This window comes from Penicillium arizonense, assembly GCF_001773325.1.
Source record: "Penicillium arizonense strain CBS 141311 chromosome Unknown PENARI_contig006, whole genome shotgun sequence".
Taxonomy (NCBI): Eukaryota; Fungi; Ascomycota; class Eurotiomycetes; order Eurotiales; family Aspergillaceae; genus Penicillium; species Penicillium arizonense.
In genome coordinates this window covers 1,266,910-1,282,708 of record NW_019173283.1, presented here as the reverse complement: position 1 = coordinate 1,282,708, position 15,799 = coordinate 1,266,910, and the positions used below count along the sequence as shown (strand labels likewise).

Here is a 15,799-nt window from a genome sequence, read left to right as displayed (position 1 = left end):
GTTCTTCATTCCCTAGGTCCTCACTCAACAATGGACGGGTATGTTGATTCTTGGAGGTTGCTGGATCTGTACTAATGGACTACTCAAGCCTTTCAGGTGGTATCAGACAATTTGCTTTTCAGAAGCTCGCTGCGTTGGCGGTTGAGTCCCCCCGCGATGGGACAGAGCTCACTCGCCTCGCGCAGCAGTCTCGGCCACGCCAGCCCGATGGTGCTCTCAATGGAGTCTTGAGAGATCAGGCACCGACATCGCGGGTTCCGATGGTGTGTCTATATTGCTCTTAGGCATCCCTCGCGATAGTGTGATGTAGGCTAACATCTGCCAGGGAATCCGCGAACTAGATGTCCTCCTAGCCCTATGCAAGGCGGCCGCATCGGTCAATGCAGATAATGCCTCTCAACTAGCCTCACAACTGTCCCGCTACCTGCCAGAATCCCACAGCCAGCTGTTTCGACCCTCGCCATTCCTTCCTAGTATAAAACCATCCCCATGGGAGACCCTCACACACAATCTGACTCTGGCACTCTTGTCCTTGGGTTTGAAGTACCCGGCAATTCGGAAGACAGCCCTTGATGCCGTGCATGGGTATTTGAACAACTGCGCGGAAGCCATCAATGCAGTCACACCTTTCCAATACTCCAAGTCCGATGGACATGGTGTGGTTCATGAATCCGTTGCAGTTTTGTCAATTGCGGTTTCACTCGTCGGTTTCATGGAAGCCGCAGCCCAGTACACTTCTATCTGGCTCGCGAGTGAGAAACTAAAAATAGTTGATCATCTACGTGCGATGCTGTCTGAGCCTTTCATAATCGCAGTTGAGACGGCTTCCTCCACTCTTCGCAATACTCACACTGCAGAGCCCGCTTTCAGAGATTGGAGAAAATATACCCGCCGATATGCTGCTCATGGCCGCCCATTAGGCGCTATGCTCGTGCAAGAGGGCTTCATGCGCTTTGTGAAGTCATGCGCAGCTTCTCTGATAGGATCCCAGCACTTGACTGATGATCAGCTCTTAGATGACTATATGACTGGTGTCGGTATTGCTAAGAGCTACGATGAAGACGATATTGCTCTCATCGAGCGCGTCACCAATATCATCAGTGAGGAAATTCACTTGCTAGAGGATGGTGCTGACTACCTGAAAGTCGGCTCACCCTGGCAGCAGCGTCTTGCCTTTTCTGTCAAAGGACATGCATTGGTTGGATTCCTCAACTGCGTGATTCTTGGCGAAGATGCGACTAACAACGATGTACTGCTTTCCTGGCTCGAAGATGCATTGCTTGATCCCCAGCAAATGTCAAATGCGGAATTGGCTATAACTTCTTTGAAATGTACCGCAATTGTTGCAAGAATGTCGCCAAATGGTGCCTCCATCGGAAGACGCTGCCTCTTGAGGTTCCTTTCTCAGGGAGGTGTGTCGGCACGTCCAACCGTCGCAGTTGCCTCCCGATGCCTCGCCCAGATCCTAACCATCCTTTCCGAGGATGCAGTGATTACAACGCTGTATTCACTTGGAAACGCGTTGAGCCCGGCCACCAACGTCGATCAATCTAGCCAGGACCAACTCGCTGGAGATCATGCCGGACCGGGCATGAACCTCGAAGGTTACCAAAAGACTGGAAGCCAGACTTCCATCACCGTTGAAGGCGAAGAGGATACTGTGACTCACAGAAATGTGATCCATGCCATCGTAACAATTGCGACTAACTGTAACGATGATAAGATCAGCGCATTGGCCCAGTCTATGCTTCTTCAAAAGATTGGCAAGATCAACGTTGCAGTGGATGCGTATATAATCCAGGAGACTGCAGTTCTTGCGCTCAGTGGAGGTCAAGCCGAGTTCCAGCTTCTGTTGAAGTTTTACACTCGTGTCTATCTTGACGGCATCAACAAGGGACTGGACGCTATCTCTGATGCTGTACAATGCGCCATGGTTTATCTTTCTGTAACCATGGACCAAAAGTCACCACTTCACCGAATCTATTTGACCCATCTGCTGGAGAGCATCGTCAACAAGGGTGATGTGCCAGACCTGGATCATGAGCGCCACAAGGAGATTGTCTTTTCCGCAGATGATATCACTCCGCTGTTGAAGCCACTTGCTTTGCTCGTTTCTTCTAAAGGTAATACCAGGGGGGATTCCTGGTCAATCTTGGATTACGATGATACCATTTTGTCTTTGTTCCGTGATGTCTGGTTCAACATTGCCATCCACGGAATATCACTCAGCTCCACTGTTGCCCAAAAGCATCACAAGGAGCTTCGTCTTCTTGCGCATCATTCCCCGCCATTGGTTGCCGGGAACCATATGGAATCTCTGGAGAGCGACGTGGAACTAAACACAGTTCTCAGGCGCGGTGCAGGACCACAGCGTGTAATGGAACAGAAGAGAGCTTTGATTTCGGAACTTCCTGGCCGGGATTCAGATATCAAGAGAATAGATTACCCAAGGGCAGTATTCCTTAACGCCGTACTCCTGGTTGAGAGCCTCCGCGCTTCGTCTGGAGACTCTACCAAGATCCTCGACTACTTCCTAGATCCCGCACTGGCCACTCCCGAGATGGTTATTTGCATGAATGCCGTCGCGGAAAAAGTGGTTACCTGCTACCTATCCCTGACACTGTCAGGAGAGCATGATGACTTCTCGGCCCCTTACTTATCCAAGCAGCTTGCTGAATTCCTGGTGTCCTGCTGCCATCGTATTGAACGGGTCCAAAGCATTGCAACCCTGTGCGCTGACAAGATCATTCGCGAATGCCCGTCAGCGCTGTGCGAAAAGCACTCTCTCTTTGCCTTACTTGAGATTCTCACTGTTATGTGGTCTTCCTGTCTGCAAGGCGAACTAGATGAGTTTGAGTGGAAGTCATCTTTGGTCTCCCCTATGGGCATTGTCAAGGTCGAATTGCCTGATAACTATGCGCTAAGAAAGGCGACCCTTCATCGGTTTCATGCAAAGGCCAGGGCTTGGGTCATAGCCGTCTTGAACATTGCCCCATTGGACATCAAGGGTTTACTTCAGACCTATCTCTCCGAATACGATGATGACGGCGGCTATGGGCACATTTCGATAGGCCGTTCTTTTGCCCTGGAGATGGGCTCCATCATACCACAGAGCGACCCGCGACTTGGATCAATTGATGTCCACGGCAGCAGCGAAATCAATATAGCCTCTGATTTCATGGCGCTGTACACGACACGTCAAAAGTACCGGCGTCCGGATATGCCTTCTATCAATGGCCTGGATGGAGAGGTCTACAGGGATTATGACCAAAACCCTCGCGCCAGACTTCTGCCCGAGTCTGCTGATGCTCTGGAAGAATCCCTCGCTAGTTTGTACAGACGGAGCATCGATAACGAGGACATCACTCTTGTTGAAGTTAGAGATGCTCTTCGGCGGGCCGCAGGCCTCATTTGTAGCAGCAGCAAGCCCAGGCTGTCTGTGGTTCACTATTTGGTTGCTTTGCCTTTCCAGATTTTCAGCAAGGAAACCATCAAGCTGGGTGTCTCGCTTTGGCTTGGAGTCATTCACGAAAACCCAAGCACTGAACCACGGATTTTCTCTGAAGTCATTGAAGCCTGGGAGAGAAGTATAAACCGCCGAAAGGGGTTGTTTGATCCTTCCTTTGCGTAAGTTCCTGTATTGCATGTATCTGATCTCGAAGCTGATTGTTCTAGATATCTTGACCCACTGCACACGAAGATCGAGCTACTGCCAACTGACAAGGAACTTATGCTTCGAATGCAGCAAAAGGCTCAAGATACCCTCTCGCCACACTTGCGAGTTCTTCAATTTTTTGAGAGCCATTTCAATGCTATCCGCTTGGGCAACTTGCAAGACCAACAGCTGTTCTGTCGCTTGGTTAGCAGTACCGTAATTGGTCTGGCCAAGACCGAGTGTCATCCTTTGGCCAGAGAAATTCATTTCCGCATTGTACTATTTGGGCTCAAGGTTCTCAGGCACCTCAGTCCCTGCAACAGTGGTGCTTCTTGGAAACTCAAGGACCAGATTTTGTCTGCTGCTTTGAGTTGGTTCAAGCATGCTCCAAGGTAGGCAACGGTTTTACCTTGCATAAAACCACCATTCTAATCTCTCATAGATGGTCATTTGGAGGAAATAGACTTCAGATTAAAGCAGAAGACAAGGTCCTCAGTGATGTGACGATGGAATTGCGAGGCGTTGCTGGCATTGCTGCACTGGCACAGGGATCGTACAAGTCATTGCAGGCCAAGCAAGACTTGCTGCAGATCCTTGTGGACAATGAGCGAGCACGTCTCCGGGTTTGGCTGTTCCCTCTGGACCCTGAGCGCAAGCACCATATGCCTAGCATTGGAGGCAAGACCCCTGCTGAGGTATGTTCGCCTTCATTGAGCCGCATCTGCATCCGTTTGACTCACATTCATAGGGCCCTGTATCCCTCCTTCGACTGGCCTGGGCCGAAAGTCCGGGGCTGGCTATCCAGATGGCTACTCGTTTCCCGTCGCCCAAGATGCAAAGCGATGTCAGATGGTTGATACTCAATTTCCCCGAAAGGGTCATTGAGGAGCCAAGTGCTCTTGAAATCATGTTTGACAACTCTCTGCCTGTCGACGTTACTTTCCAGTTGAAGGTTAGCCTACTCGATCGATTTGTAACATAACAAATACTGACTGTTAACAGTTCCTCCTGTACTGGGCTCCTGTCACTCCCACAGAGGCTATCACATACTTCTTGCCTGCTTACGGTAACCATCCTTACATCTTGCAGTACGCCATGCGGGCACTGGAGAGCTACTCGATGGATGTCCGATTCTACTTTGTGCCGCAATTGGTCCAGGCCCTGCGCTACGATGCTTTGGGCTACGTGGAGCGCTATATTCTTGAGACAGCCAAGTTGTCCCAGCTGTTCGCCCACCAGGTGATTTGGAACATGAAGGCCAACTCCTACAAGGACGAGGAATCTCAAATAGTAAGTGTTGATATCCTCCAGGTCTAACTGTCATAGCTAATCCTCTAATCAGCCTGATCCCCTCAAACCGACTCTCGACCGTTTCCTCGAGAACCTCATCTCAAGCTTCTCGTATGAAGAGCGCGCCTTCTACGAAAGAGAATTCTCGTTCTTCAATGAAGTCACAGGCGTCTCAGGCAAGCTCCGCCCCTACATCAAGCGGAGCAAACCGGAAAAGAAGGAGAAGATCGAGGAAGAGCTGCGCAAAATCAAGGTTGAGGTTGGAGTCTACCTCCCCAGTAACCCCGACGGTGTAGTCGTGGGAATTGACCGGAAGTCCGGCAAGCCGTTGCAAAGTCACGCCAAGGCGCCTTACATGGCGACTTTCCGTATCCAAAAGACCAGACCACGTCTTGACAAGGCCGATGCTACTGGTCCCCAGCCCCATGAGCACCAACGCCAATTGACCGGCCATTCTCATTCGCAATCCCATTCTCAGCCTGAACCTGATCAGGAGACATACGAAGTTTGGCAATCGGCAATCTTCAAGGTCGGCGATGACTGTCGGCAGGATATGCTTGCCCTGCAGATGATTGCCGCTTTCCGAAGCATCTTCACCAGTGTCGGACTGGACGTCTGGGTCTTCCCTTACAGAGTGACTTCCACAGCACCTGGCTGCGGTGTGATCGACGTGCTACCCAACTCGATTTCCCGAGACATGCTCGGTCGTGAGGCTGTCAATGGTCTGTATGATTACTTCGTCTCCAAATATGGAGGCGAGGATTCAATCCGGTTCCAGGAAGCCCGCACCAACTTCGTCAAGAGTATGGCTGCCTACTCGGTTATCTCCTACCTTCTGCAATTCAAGGACCGACACAACGGAAATATCATGGTCGACGACGCCGGCCATATCATCCACATTGATTTCGGTTTCTGCTTTGACATTGCCCCCGGTGGTGTGCGCTTCGAGCGTGCCCCCTTCAAGTTGACCTCGGAGATGGTCGCTGTCATGAGTGGAACTCATAACCCGGCCCATCACCAGGGCGGAAACTCATCCATCAACCTGCCCGGTGCGAACTCGCACAACCCGACTAATACCCAGCCTTACCGCTGGTTCGAGTCGCTGGTTGTTAAGGCGTTCCTGGCGTCGCGTCCCTACAGCACGAAGCTGGCGCATATTGTTTCCCTAATGCTTGACAGTGGTCTTCCGTGCTTCAAGCCTGAGACTTTGAAGAACTTCCGTGATCGGTTTGTTTTGGATAAGAGTGAGCGCGATGCTGCTGAGTATATGCGTGAACTTGTCCGCAAGTCCTACATGAGTGTGTCGACCAAGGGTTATGATCAGTTCCAGCTGATGACCAACGGCATTCCTTACTGAATCTGATTCGATCTTCTTATTTGGCAATCAAATTGCATTTTAATATTACTTGATCTAGTTATTGTGCGTGTGTTATCTCAATTTCGTACACTTTCTTGTTTCGATGACATAGTTTGAACTCCCCCAACTCTAAGTAAACCTCAGAGATAACAAGAAATAAGCTCATTACTCCACTTGGTATATGCCAAGTGAGTTTATTGCCAGGTCGACAATAAAGTGTGGCTGACGTCATGACGTCGTAACCACGACGTCCTGAGCCGTTCGCTTCTTCCCCTACAATTCCCCGGACGAATCTAACATTGTTGAACTATAGACGGTTGGACAAAGCTAAGGCATCAACTAGAGGACAAGAAGCAACCTGCTCTCAAAGTAGAAAATCGATATCCGATAATGGGATAAACATGCGCCATAATGAACTATAATCACTCACTGAAACAGGTCCCCACGGTGGCGCATCCAATCCATGACGGTTCCATTAGATCCGAGCATGTTCCGTCAGTGGCAATATGACGATGTAAAAACACGCCGGGATGAGTCCCTTATAACATGCAGGTGGTCGGGGTATAGATCGTACTCTGGTAACTCCATCTTGGCCAATCCGGGGTTTTAGTAACTGTAAACCCTGAGATTGATTTCTACTATAAAGATTTGTTTTGGGCTTCATATTCAGGATGAAGATCCCTTTTCTCAAAAAGGCTGGCAATGACGGGCCCAGCTCTCCGCCATTGACTGATATATCGGGGGACTCGTCTGGTGCTGATCGGGAGAAGAGAAATGCTTCGATGGACGACAGACAGGTGCCTTGGGTGACATGGCGGTCTGCGTTTCTTGGTGCATTTGTTTCCATTGGTGGTATTATCTTCGGATATGATACCGGACAGATTTCAGGGTTCTTGGAGATGAAGAATTTCAAGGAGCGGTTTGCTCAGCTTCAGCCGGATGGAAACTATAAATTTAGTAACGTTCGATCGGGGTTGATTGTTTCTATGGTATGTGTAATTGGTCAACGGAGACAGGGCATTAAAGCTGACCTCAACTTTGTAGCTCTCCATCGGTACTTTGATCGGAGCCCTACTCGCTGGCCCATTGACAGACCGGATTGGCCGGAAGTGGTCGATCTTCTTTTGGTGTATCATCCTTCACGTCGGATTGATCATTCAGATCTCTTCGCCGTCGGGCAAATGGTATCAGATGATGATGGGACGGTTCGTTACTGGATTCGGCGTAGGTGCATGCTCGCTCTTGGTGCCTATGTATCAGGGAGAGATTGCACCAAGGCATATCCGAGGTGCCATGGTGTGGTGAGTTTCCAGACGAATGTACTCGTGTCTTCCCAGCCCTAATATCTTCGTATCAGTTCCTACCAATTGTTCGTGACGCTGGGTATCTTCGTCGCATACTGCATCAACTTCGGTACAGAGAAAATGGACAACTCAGCATCATGGAGAATCCCGCTTGGAATCACTTTCTTCTGGGGTCTTGTCTTGGGGATTGGCATCCTCTTCTTCCCCGAAAGCCCTCGATACGATTACCGTCACGGCCGCGCAGACCGGGCGAAACGAACCATGTCCAAGCTGTATGGTGTACCCGAGGACCACAGGGTAATCATGCAAGAAGTGCTCGAGATCCAGGAGCAGCTGGATGCCGAGAAGGGATCTCGGGGTGGATGGCACGGCTGGATCGAGATGTTCCAGGGGCCGCGGATGATGTACCGCATCATCCTTGGTGTGGTACTTCAGGCATTGCAGCAGTTGACTGGTGCCAATTACTTCTTCTACTATGTGAGACTTGCCCCAGTCGGCAGTGTTCATAACAACAACCCGAAGCTAACACCAATCAGGGGACGGTCATCTTCAACGGTGCCGGAATCAGTAACACATATGTCACACAGATGATCCTGGGTGGCGTCAATTTCGGCACGACGTTTGGTGGGTTGTATGTGATCGAGCACTTTGGCCGGCGTAAGTCGCTCATAACAGGCGGGATCTGGATGTTCATTTGTTTCATGGTCTTTGCCTCCGTGGGCCACTTTTCCCTGGATATCAAACACCCGCCCAACACCCCCGGCGCCGGTAAGGCCATGGTGGTCTTTGCCTGCCTGTTTATCACTGGCTTTGCAATGACCTGGGGGCCGATGGTGTGGGCGATTGTCGCCGAGCTGTATCCATCGCGGTACCGAGCACGGGCGATGGCCATGGCGACAGCCTCAAATTGGCTGTGGAACTTCCTAATTGGGTTCTTCACGCCTTTCATCACAGGTGACATTGATTTTGCGTATGGATATGTGTTTGCCGGATGTCTCTTCTTCGCGGTGATCATCGTGTACTTCTTTGTTATCGAGGGTAAGAGCAAGACCCTCGAGGAGATGGATATGATGTATGTTATGCGAGTGCCGCCATGGAAGAGCAGCAAGTGGCAGCCACCACCACCGGAGGAACGGCTTACCACCGATCAGCTTGTGGATCGAAAGGTGGCAAAGAAGTACAACAAAGAGGAGGAGAGTGCAGCGAGCAAGAAGCAGGCAGAGATTCCCGGTCATGCTCATGCTGAGAACCTTGCAGATGATGCAGGGGCTGGGCCGTCGAACGCGTAATACGAGGTGTGAAGTGGTGTGAAGAGTGGAGAGTGTGAAATGGTGTGAAGTGGTGGAATATGAGCCGAAGGGGGGAATGAAGAGGGGTGAACAGTAAATAGGTTTACAATATAGACTACTCTTTTGAAGTATTCTTAAGTATTTCAAGTCACTTAGTTCATGTCAATTTGGTAGTCATATATCGGTGAGAATAGAAACATCGACATCTCCAGGATGTAATGGATAATGCTCAGAAATGATAACGCCGTTGTCCCCAAGGCTCAAAAGAAAATGTTGACCGTCCTCCCCTTTCCTCTTGATACATTGTACCTATTTGCGGATGGATAATGGGAAGACCCATGGGGATAGAAACCCAGGCCAGTATGTGTACTGGCAAATACAGAAAAACAAGAGATCAAAGGTCCAAAAGAGCTCCAAATATACTTCCCTGAATGGAGAGCCCTAGGGGCTTAGTCCATAAAGTCGCCTCTGAGGATCTTCTCCTGGAAGAAGTCGGGCTTGTTCTGCTTAGCCTGTCTGGGCATTTCCCGACCGGGTTGCTCCATCGAAGCAATGGACGCGGCACGCTGGTGGTAACCGGACTGGCGCTGTTGGGCCTGTGGGGAGACCGGGGCACCGAGCGAGGGAGCTCGTTCGGCACGGGACCGGAGGGCCTCGGACCAGTTGAAGCCTTCGCCTGTTGGTCGCCGCGATGCGTTAGATCTCTCATCCTGAGCTAAGGTTGAGGTACTTGCGGGAGATCGGGCAGCACTGAGGGCAGAGCCAGCCGGGGGAGAACGCGGCTTTGGCAGGGAGGGGGGGTAGTGTCTACCATTGCCTGTGCTTCCACGTGCATCACGAAGTGCCTGTGCACCAAAGGAGACCCGTCTCGCAAATTGCGAGTTGGGGGATCCCTCTGCATCCTCCGCAATCGCGTCGTCGGTATTGGGAACGGAACCGAGCGAGCTCGAGATGCTGCCCCGGCGGAAGTTCTGGTTCCCAAAGGCTGTTTGGGTGGGAGATCCTGAGAGCCCCAGTGTGCTGATGGACAGCCGGCGCTGGTTAGCCTGGTTGCTCTGGCTGGCCTGGTTGGTATTGCTGGACTTGGAGAAGATATCAGCGATCGAGCCCCGGCGATGGCGGTTCTCTGAGTTGGGAACAGAGATGGGAGAGGTGCGATCGTTCGACATGGTGGATGGTGAATGGTGGATGAGTGGATGGTGACTGGTGACTGGTGAATGGTGAATGGTGGATCTTAGGGAGGATCTGAGAGAAAGAAAGAACCTCGGACGGACTAGCCGCCCTCTGCATATAATGTAAAAGTAGGAAGACTGTGAGTTTGAGGAGGGTTGGAGAGCAAAAGGAAGGAAATGGGAATGTGTGGTGCCACGCAGGGGGAGGGGGTTGCAGAAAACAGTTAAGCTCAGGATCTGGGGTAGAGTGGCGTTAGGTTAGTGGAGAGTGATGATGTCGATGATTCGGTCTTTTTTTCTTAATCTACGAAGTAGTGTAGATTTTGATTAGTCTTAATTCTCTATAACCGTGACTATAATGTCTATGTCTATAATGTCTATAATGTATGCCTATGATGTTACTCATGGTGACTTCATACCCCTTATTACTTCAAAACTTATTTACTACAGTTTACTACATACTACAATAGGGGAAACACAGTGGAATGAAACTAGCGTGTGCGCGCATCTTTTCCCGCATAAAAAAAAAATAGAATATTGACGTACATCGTATATTGCTCGTTTCCCGTCAAGAGGATATGATCCTTTTTGTGTCCAACCGGAAGACTCCCTGGGTCATTGACCTATAACATGAAGCCTTCAGGGAAGGTGAAATAGCTGAATCAGCTTCCGGCCGATCGTCGGCTCGATTTCGGTGCCATCACGGGCGATCTTGACCTCGCGATTCGCATTCCAAGGGTTGCGCAACCCTCGAGTACGGTGGAAGGGCACTCGCTCTGTCGATACCCACTGGATGCGGAATGGTTTGCCAAATGACTGTCCCTCATCCGACTCGTCAGGCTCAACACTCTTCTCGCTGCGGGTATCGTCGTTTTCGTCTCCGGAGGATTCCACCTCCCAGAATATTGTCCCTCGCGCCGAATCATCAATTATTCTTCCTGGGGGTGCCGTCGAAGTGGCTACCGTTAAGGTCACGTCGAGATCGTCGGGGTCGGCGGGTGGAGGATCGGGTCGTGGGGGGACTTCCAAGGCCAATTCTTCATCGTCGCTGATGGGCGATATCATGCGAGCATAGCCAAAATACTCGCCAGACTTGTTGGCCGAGAAGATTAAATATACGTTATCGGCGGTCTAATAAAGTCAGCCGGAACCGTCGTCAAATGTGATCACACTCACCTCATAAGCTTGATTCATCGCCGCCTCATTATGTGACTGCGTGGCCCAAATGCCACTTTGCCCGCTCAACTCGAGATCCTCCACCGTCAAACTCTTAACAATAAAGTACCGATCGACCACCCTGGCAGGAGGTGGTTGCTGTCCCGTAGCCGGCGATGCAGAACTGATCTCCGATGTAATTGTAGCTTCATCCCCGGGTTCCATTGCAATATCCTCCGGCCGAGGACGAGGATTCACTGAAGAAGCCGTAGGCGCAGAGCCAGGTGCAGAAAATCCCTTGCGTAGTCGACAGACAACACGCACACCCTGAAATCGGGAGTCGTGGAATCTTGCCAACGCCGTCACACAGGCTGCAGCCGACTTGTAGTTCACAAAAGCACAATTGCTTTTAGAGATCAAAAATACACTCTCGATATCGTTGGTCGCATCCTGCGAGAAATGATCCTTGAGATCCATCACATTGGCTCCAGGGGGGAGATTGCCGACCCAGAGGGCATGTCCTGATTGTTTCGGTTTCCGGGGTGGTCCTCGGGGCGTGGACGGGGTGGATTGGGTCGATTGTAAAGAGTTGTCTGTAATAAACCCCAAAGTGAGGTGGTTAGTGACTATTGCTTAGGAATAAGAGGTCGAACACTTACCTGAGGGAAGCGTTTGAGATACCGATTTCATAGGGTTTGAGCCGTCCACTATAGTCTTAGAGACATCATATTCCAAATCCGCAACCCGCTTGTCGACTTCCTTTCGCAAAGAACCCGGTTTCGGTGATTTATGCGCATGGGAGATTGACCCGGGCTGGAGCATTTGACCAGCAAGCGGCACTCCACAGGGAGCACCATAGGCCGACTGAGGATAGTAGCCTGAGCCATATGGGGGTGCCTGTGCTGGACCGACACTTTGCATGGACGGATTTGAGACATATGGTTGGTAATGAGTGCCATGTTGAGCCTGGCCAGGATGTTGTTGGATCGCATATGGCGGATAAGCTGGGTAAGGGACGGCATACGCCATGCCTCCGGTGTTATGTCCATATGGAGCCATAGGTATGGGCGGCATCGGATACATCATACCCTGTCCGTGAGCCGGATATTGAGACATTTGTTGTTCATATTGCTGTAAATGATGACCTGGTAGTGCGTATGCCATGCTGCCCATGTTCATGGGAGAAGGATTCGGATTGTTTCCATAGCGGGCTTCTGTGAAGCCAGAATGATGCCTGGCATTGGAAGGTCGCGTGGATTGAACAGGTGTTGCACCTGTAACGGGGAATTTTGTCAATACCTTCCTGCGCGGCTGGGGCTTTGAATGGTTTAAAGAAGATCGCACCAGGGATGACTGACCCGGTGTCTGAATTTGCCTCGCAGTTGATTCTGATACCGGGTTCCGGTCGGATGTCTTGTCTGGAGGATCATCGCCCATGGGGGCCGCTGTTGACAGAGATTGGACAAAGAAGATGGCACTCCCTACAGTAATTTAGTTATAAGATTCAAGATTCAATGTATCATTACTGTCTTACCAGTTGAGGAGCCTCAAGGCTCGGTTCTACTCCCAAATTGCACAGATGCGAGAATGGCAAGCAATTGTCCACTCAAAAGGTCAACGGTCAAAGGTCAAAAAAAAAAGAGTAAATCAAGGGCACCAATTGATCGAAAATGAAGACACAGTATTCCTGAATATAGCACTGAAGCCCTGTTCAACAAGTTAGTAAGGCCAGAGAGTTACAAAGAAGTGGAATGAAGGTGGGAAGAAATTCAAAGGGGGGGGAGGGAGTCCGAGTTGTAATCGCACTAAGGGCCCTGGGAGTGCTCCCCAGCCCATGGGGAATAATAAAAAAAAAGCCAGGTGGGACAATGAAGATATAAACAAGGAATTATAGATGGAAGCGGTGGGTATCGGGATTGCACCGGGAAGGGGGATTTAAGGGCAAAACACTAATGTTCCAGAGCTATGGAGCCTGAAGATCCGGAGCTTGATGACTTACAATCTCCTAGGGCTATATCCCATATGCCTCATATATCGATATAACCTTGCACGTGAGACTGTGTGACTGACACAGGTCTGGACAAGAGGGGCAGAGCCCTTGGGACATAAAACAAAGCCGAGAGGTGTGGCTGAAGAAACACGCACACACTGACCCAATTTGGGATAGAAGGAAAATATCTCCCTTGGGGAGAGCTGCGGGTGTTTCAAAACCCAGATATAGGAGCTGTCAGACTAAGGGAAAAAAGGGGAGCCGAGGTGCCTGAAATAAGGTGAGAGAAGAGTGGCGGATTAATGGCAATGTGTCTATGGAGAGGGGGGATGAAGCCAATCAACGCTCTTGGCAAGCTGTGGCTGATGGACTTATGTCAATGGCTTAGGGTCTGGCAAAAGAAAGAAGAAAATACTAAGAATAGAAATTCGAACTTGTATACAAAAAAAAAACACTCACGGGCTGAGCCGATGATCAAGAGAGCTTGGGTTCCGAACTCTATCATGGGTCAGTGCTTGAAGGCTGGAGACTGTCAACCATACCATAATAGTCCTATAAGGCTCTGCTGATCTGGGCTCAATGAGCGCCGTACCGCTCAGGATCTACATTGTAGACTTGGCGAACGGAGCCTGAGGATCGAAATTTGCCGGGGCCCGAGTCCCAGTACCGTGTCATTAATCTGCCATAATGCCCACCGTGGCAAACGCAGATTGCGGAATCTTCTACCGGGATCTGGACGGGGCCAGAAAGTGTCTTGGAGAGAACATGGTCGAATGCGTGAGCCTCGAATCTGGGCCAATGAGTGCCATGACTATGGCAGCAATGCATAACGTTAACAGACTTGCCACTGCTAAGGGTAGAACCTTGGGGAAGTGAGAAAATTAATGGAAAGCAAAAAAATAGAAAATAATTTAGCTGATTACTAGGCCTGGAATGATCCCCGTGCAGACAAAAATTCCCGTCAACTCCGGGAGAAAATATCGTTGGATACGACGGGCGGCGCCTCGAAGACCGCAAGGGGAAGCCATGGGCCGACAAAGTGTTATGTTCTGGTACACTCCCACTAGGCTCGATCATGATTCCGCCAATAATCAGCGTTGGATGTATCGGCTCCAATCACGCTTTCACGAGCATCCTGTTTGGGAGTTGACATGCTTCGGGTTTGACCTGCGTTCGCCACAGAGTGGCAGGATCCAAGTGTTTTCGGGAGTATTTGATTGTGGAGTACACGGAGTACCTCATACCAGTGAGTCTGGTCCAGTACGACAATTGAAGAAAGTACTTACAAAAGAGTTGTCAAGAGCGAAGTTGAAGTTGACTCCACTTGTAGACCGGCATCTCGGCCCAGCCAATCAGAGAGCCGCATTTACAACTACATCCAATTCTCCTCTATAAGACCCCTTCAATCAGTGTACATTATCCTTGGGTTTCCTTTGCGTGTATATGTTTGTAATCACATGCACTAGAGCCCTGTAAATCATGTCCTACAATGTACAGCATACCAACTAGGTCTATACTCATTCTAGACCAATAGGCGTCGCCCAAAACAGCCCGTCAAGACACTCACTGTGCATTGTGGAGATATGTCTCTCAAGTCCAAGGTACCTTACATGTGCCGATCAACCCGTAGAGACACGGGCCGTTACCAGTGGCATGGGAATCTTACATGGGTGTATATACAGTCGTGATTCCGGATTCGTTGGTCACGGAACTCCGGAGTCTTTCTCCGGGCCCTTTTGTCTAAACATAACATATAAAGCGACTTAAAGTCTGGGACTCGAATTGGATGGGTTTATGATTGACGCCGCAGTGGAGGGCCACTTGCGTGATAAACGCACTCCATGTACAATAGGGCTCTTCTAGCATCTTCTAAACATGCAAGGGATCGTAAGTGGCGTAGCTTTTGGGAGACACCTGAGGCATGTATGACGTCACCTGCTGATATCCTACACCCTAACCTCACCTGTTGATCTACATATGCATCTTCAGTATGACACCATAGCATCTGACACACTTTCTCCAGGTACGAAGACCGAACTATCTCCAGTCAGAAATCTGAGCTCAGATGGGACCATCCTGATACCTGAATACAGCACTCTGTATACTGTACACATCTGATTGCTACGGTGTCATTGTTACCGCCTATCATCCTGTCCTAGTGACCGACCAATCAACACAGCCCCATTTCTGGATGGGGAATCAGAAACGAGCAATGTCTTTCCAGTATCAAAACAGTCAATCCTAGACCCAATCTGGCAGATCGCTGTTACTCCCTCCACAGCCACCACAATGGAAACCCTACCTAGCCAATTGACGGAGTAGAACATATGGATCTACCTTGTCAGGGACCACATTCCATATCTCCATAGGAAATTGCAGGCCGTGGCCCCTGTCCACCGCTGGACGCCACGCCCCACGGCTTTACAGGTTTGGACCATGATTATCGTCAGCTGCTGGGTCTTAGGGGCCCGCGATCTTGCCACTATTAGGCAGCTTTGTTTCTACAGAGCACTTACGTGTCTTCGAGTAGATGCCAGCTCATGGACGTTGCGGGGATGGTGTGTGACTTGGATACTGAGCCGCTAAC

The 15,799-nt window shown here is 50.2% G+C and overlaps 4 protein-coding genes across 4 annotated transcripts; 2 read left to right on the top strand and 2 right to left on the bottom strand.

Annotated features, from left to right (window-relative positions):
* Window positions 1-30: 30 nt before the first annotated feature.
* stt4 (1-phosphatidylinositol 4-kinase STT4) lies at window positions 31-6,302 on the top strand (the record flags this gene model as incomplete). Its single annotated transcript, XM_022630350.1, has 8 exons — window positions 31-38; window positions 89-263; window positions 326-3,627; window positions 3,676-4,047; window positions 4,098-4,350; window positions 4,404-4,607; window positions 4,658-4,945; window positions 4,998-6,302. 8 exons carry the CDS (start codon window positions 31-33, stop codon window positions 6,300-6,302), a joined length of 5,907 nt encoding a protein of 1,968 aa, XP_022489673.1.
* Window positions 6,303-6,973: 671 nt separating this feature from the next.
* Window positions 6,974-8,895, top strand: PENARI_c006G11184 (sugar porter family MFS transporter; the record flags this gene model as incomplete). The annotated part of the gene is made up of 4 exons (XM_022630618.1): window positions 6,974-7,291; window positions 7,347-7,603; window positions 7,660-8,083; window positions 8,143-8,895. 4 exons carry the CDS (start codon window positions 6,974-6,976, stop codon window positions 8,893-8,895), a joined length of 1,752 nt encoding a protein of 583 aa, XP_022489725.1.
* Window positions 8,896-9,344: 449 nt separating this feature from the next.
* PENARI_c006G09248 (uncharacterized protein) lies at window positions 9,345-10,064 on the bottom strand (the record flags this gene model as incomplete). Its single annotated transcript, XM_022630528.1, has 1 exon — window positions 9,345-10,064. The coding sequence occupies one exon, from the start codon at window positions 10,062-10,064 to the stop codon at window positions 9,345-9,347; it is 720 nt and encodes a 239-aa protein (XP_022489598.1).
* Window positions 10,065-10,706: 642 nt separating this feature from the next.
* On the bottom strand, window positions 10,707-12,659 carry PENARI_c006G02087 (putative YT521-B-like splicing factor; the record flags this gene model as incomplete). Its single annotated transcript, XM_022630186.1, has 4 exons — window positions 10,707-11,198; window positions 11,244-11,815; window positions 11,882-12,496; window positions 12,581-12,659. The coding sequence occupies 4 exons, from the start codon at window positions 12,657-12,659 to the stop codon at window positions 10,707-10,709; spliced, it is 1,758 nt and encodes a 585-aa protein (XP_022489666.1).
* Between the last annotated feature and the right edge of the window lie 3,140 nt (window positions 12,660-15,799).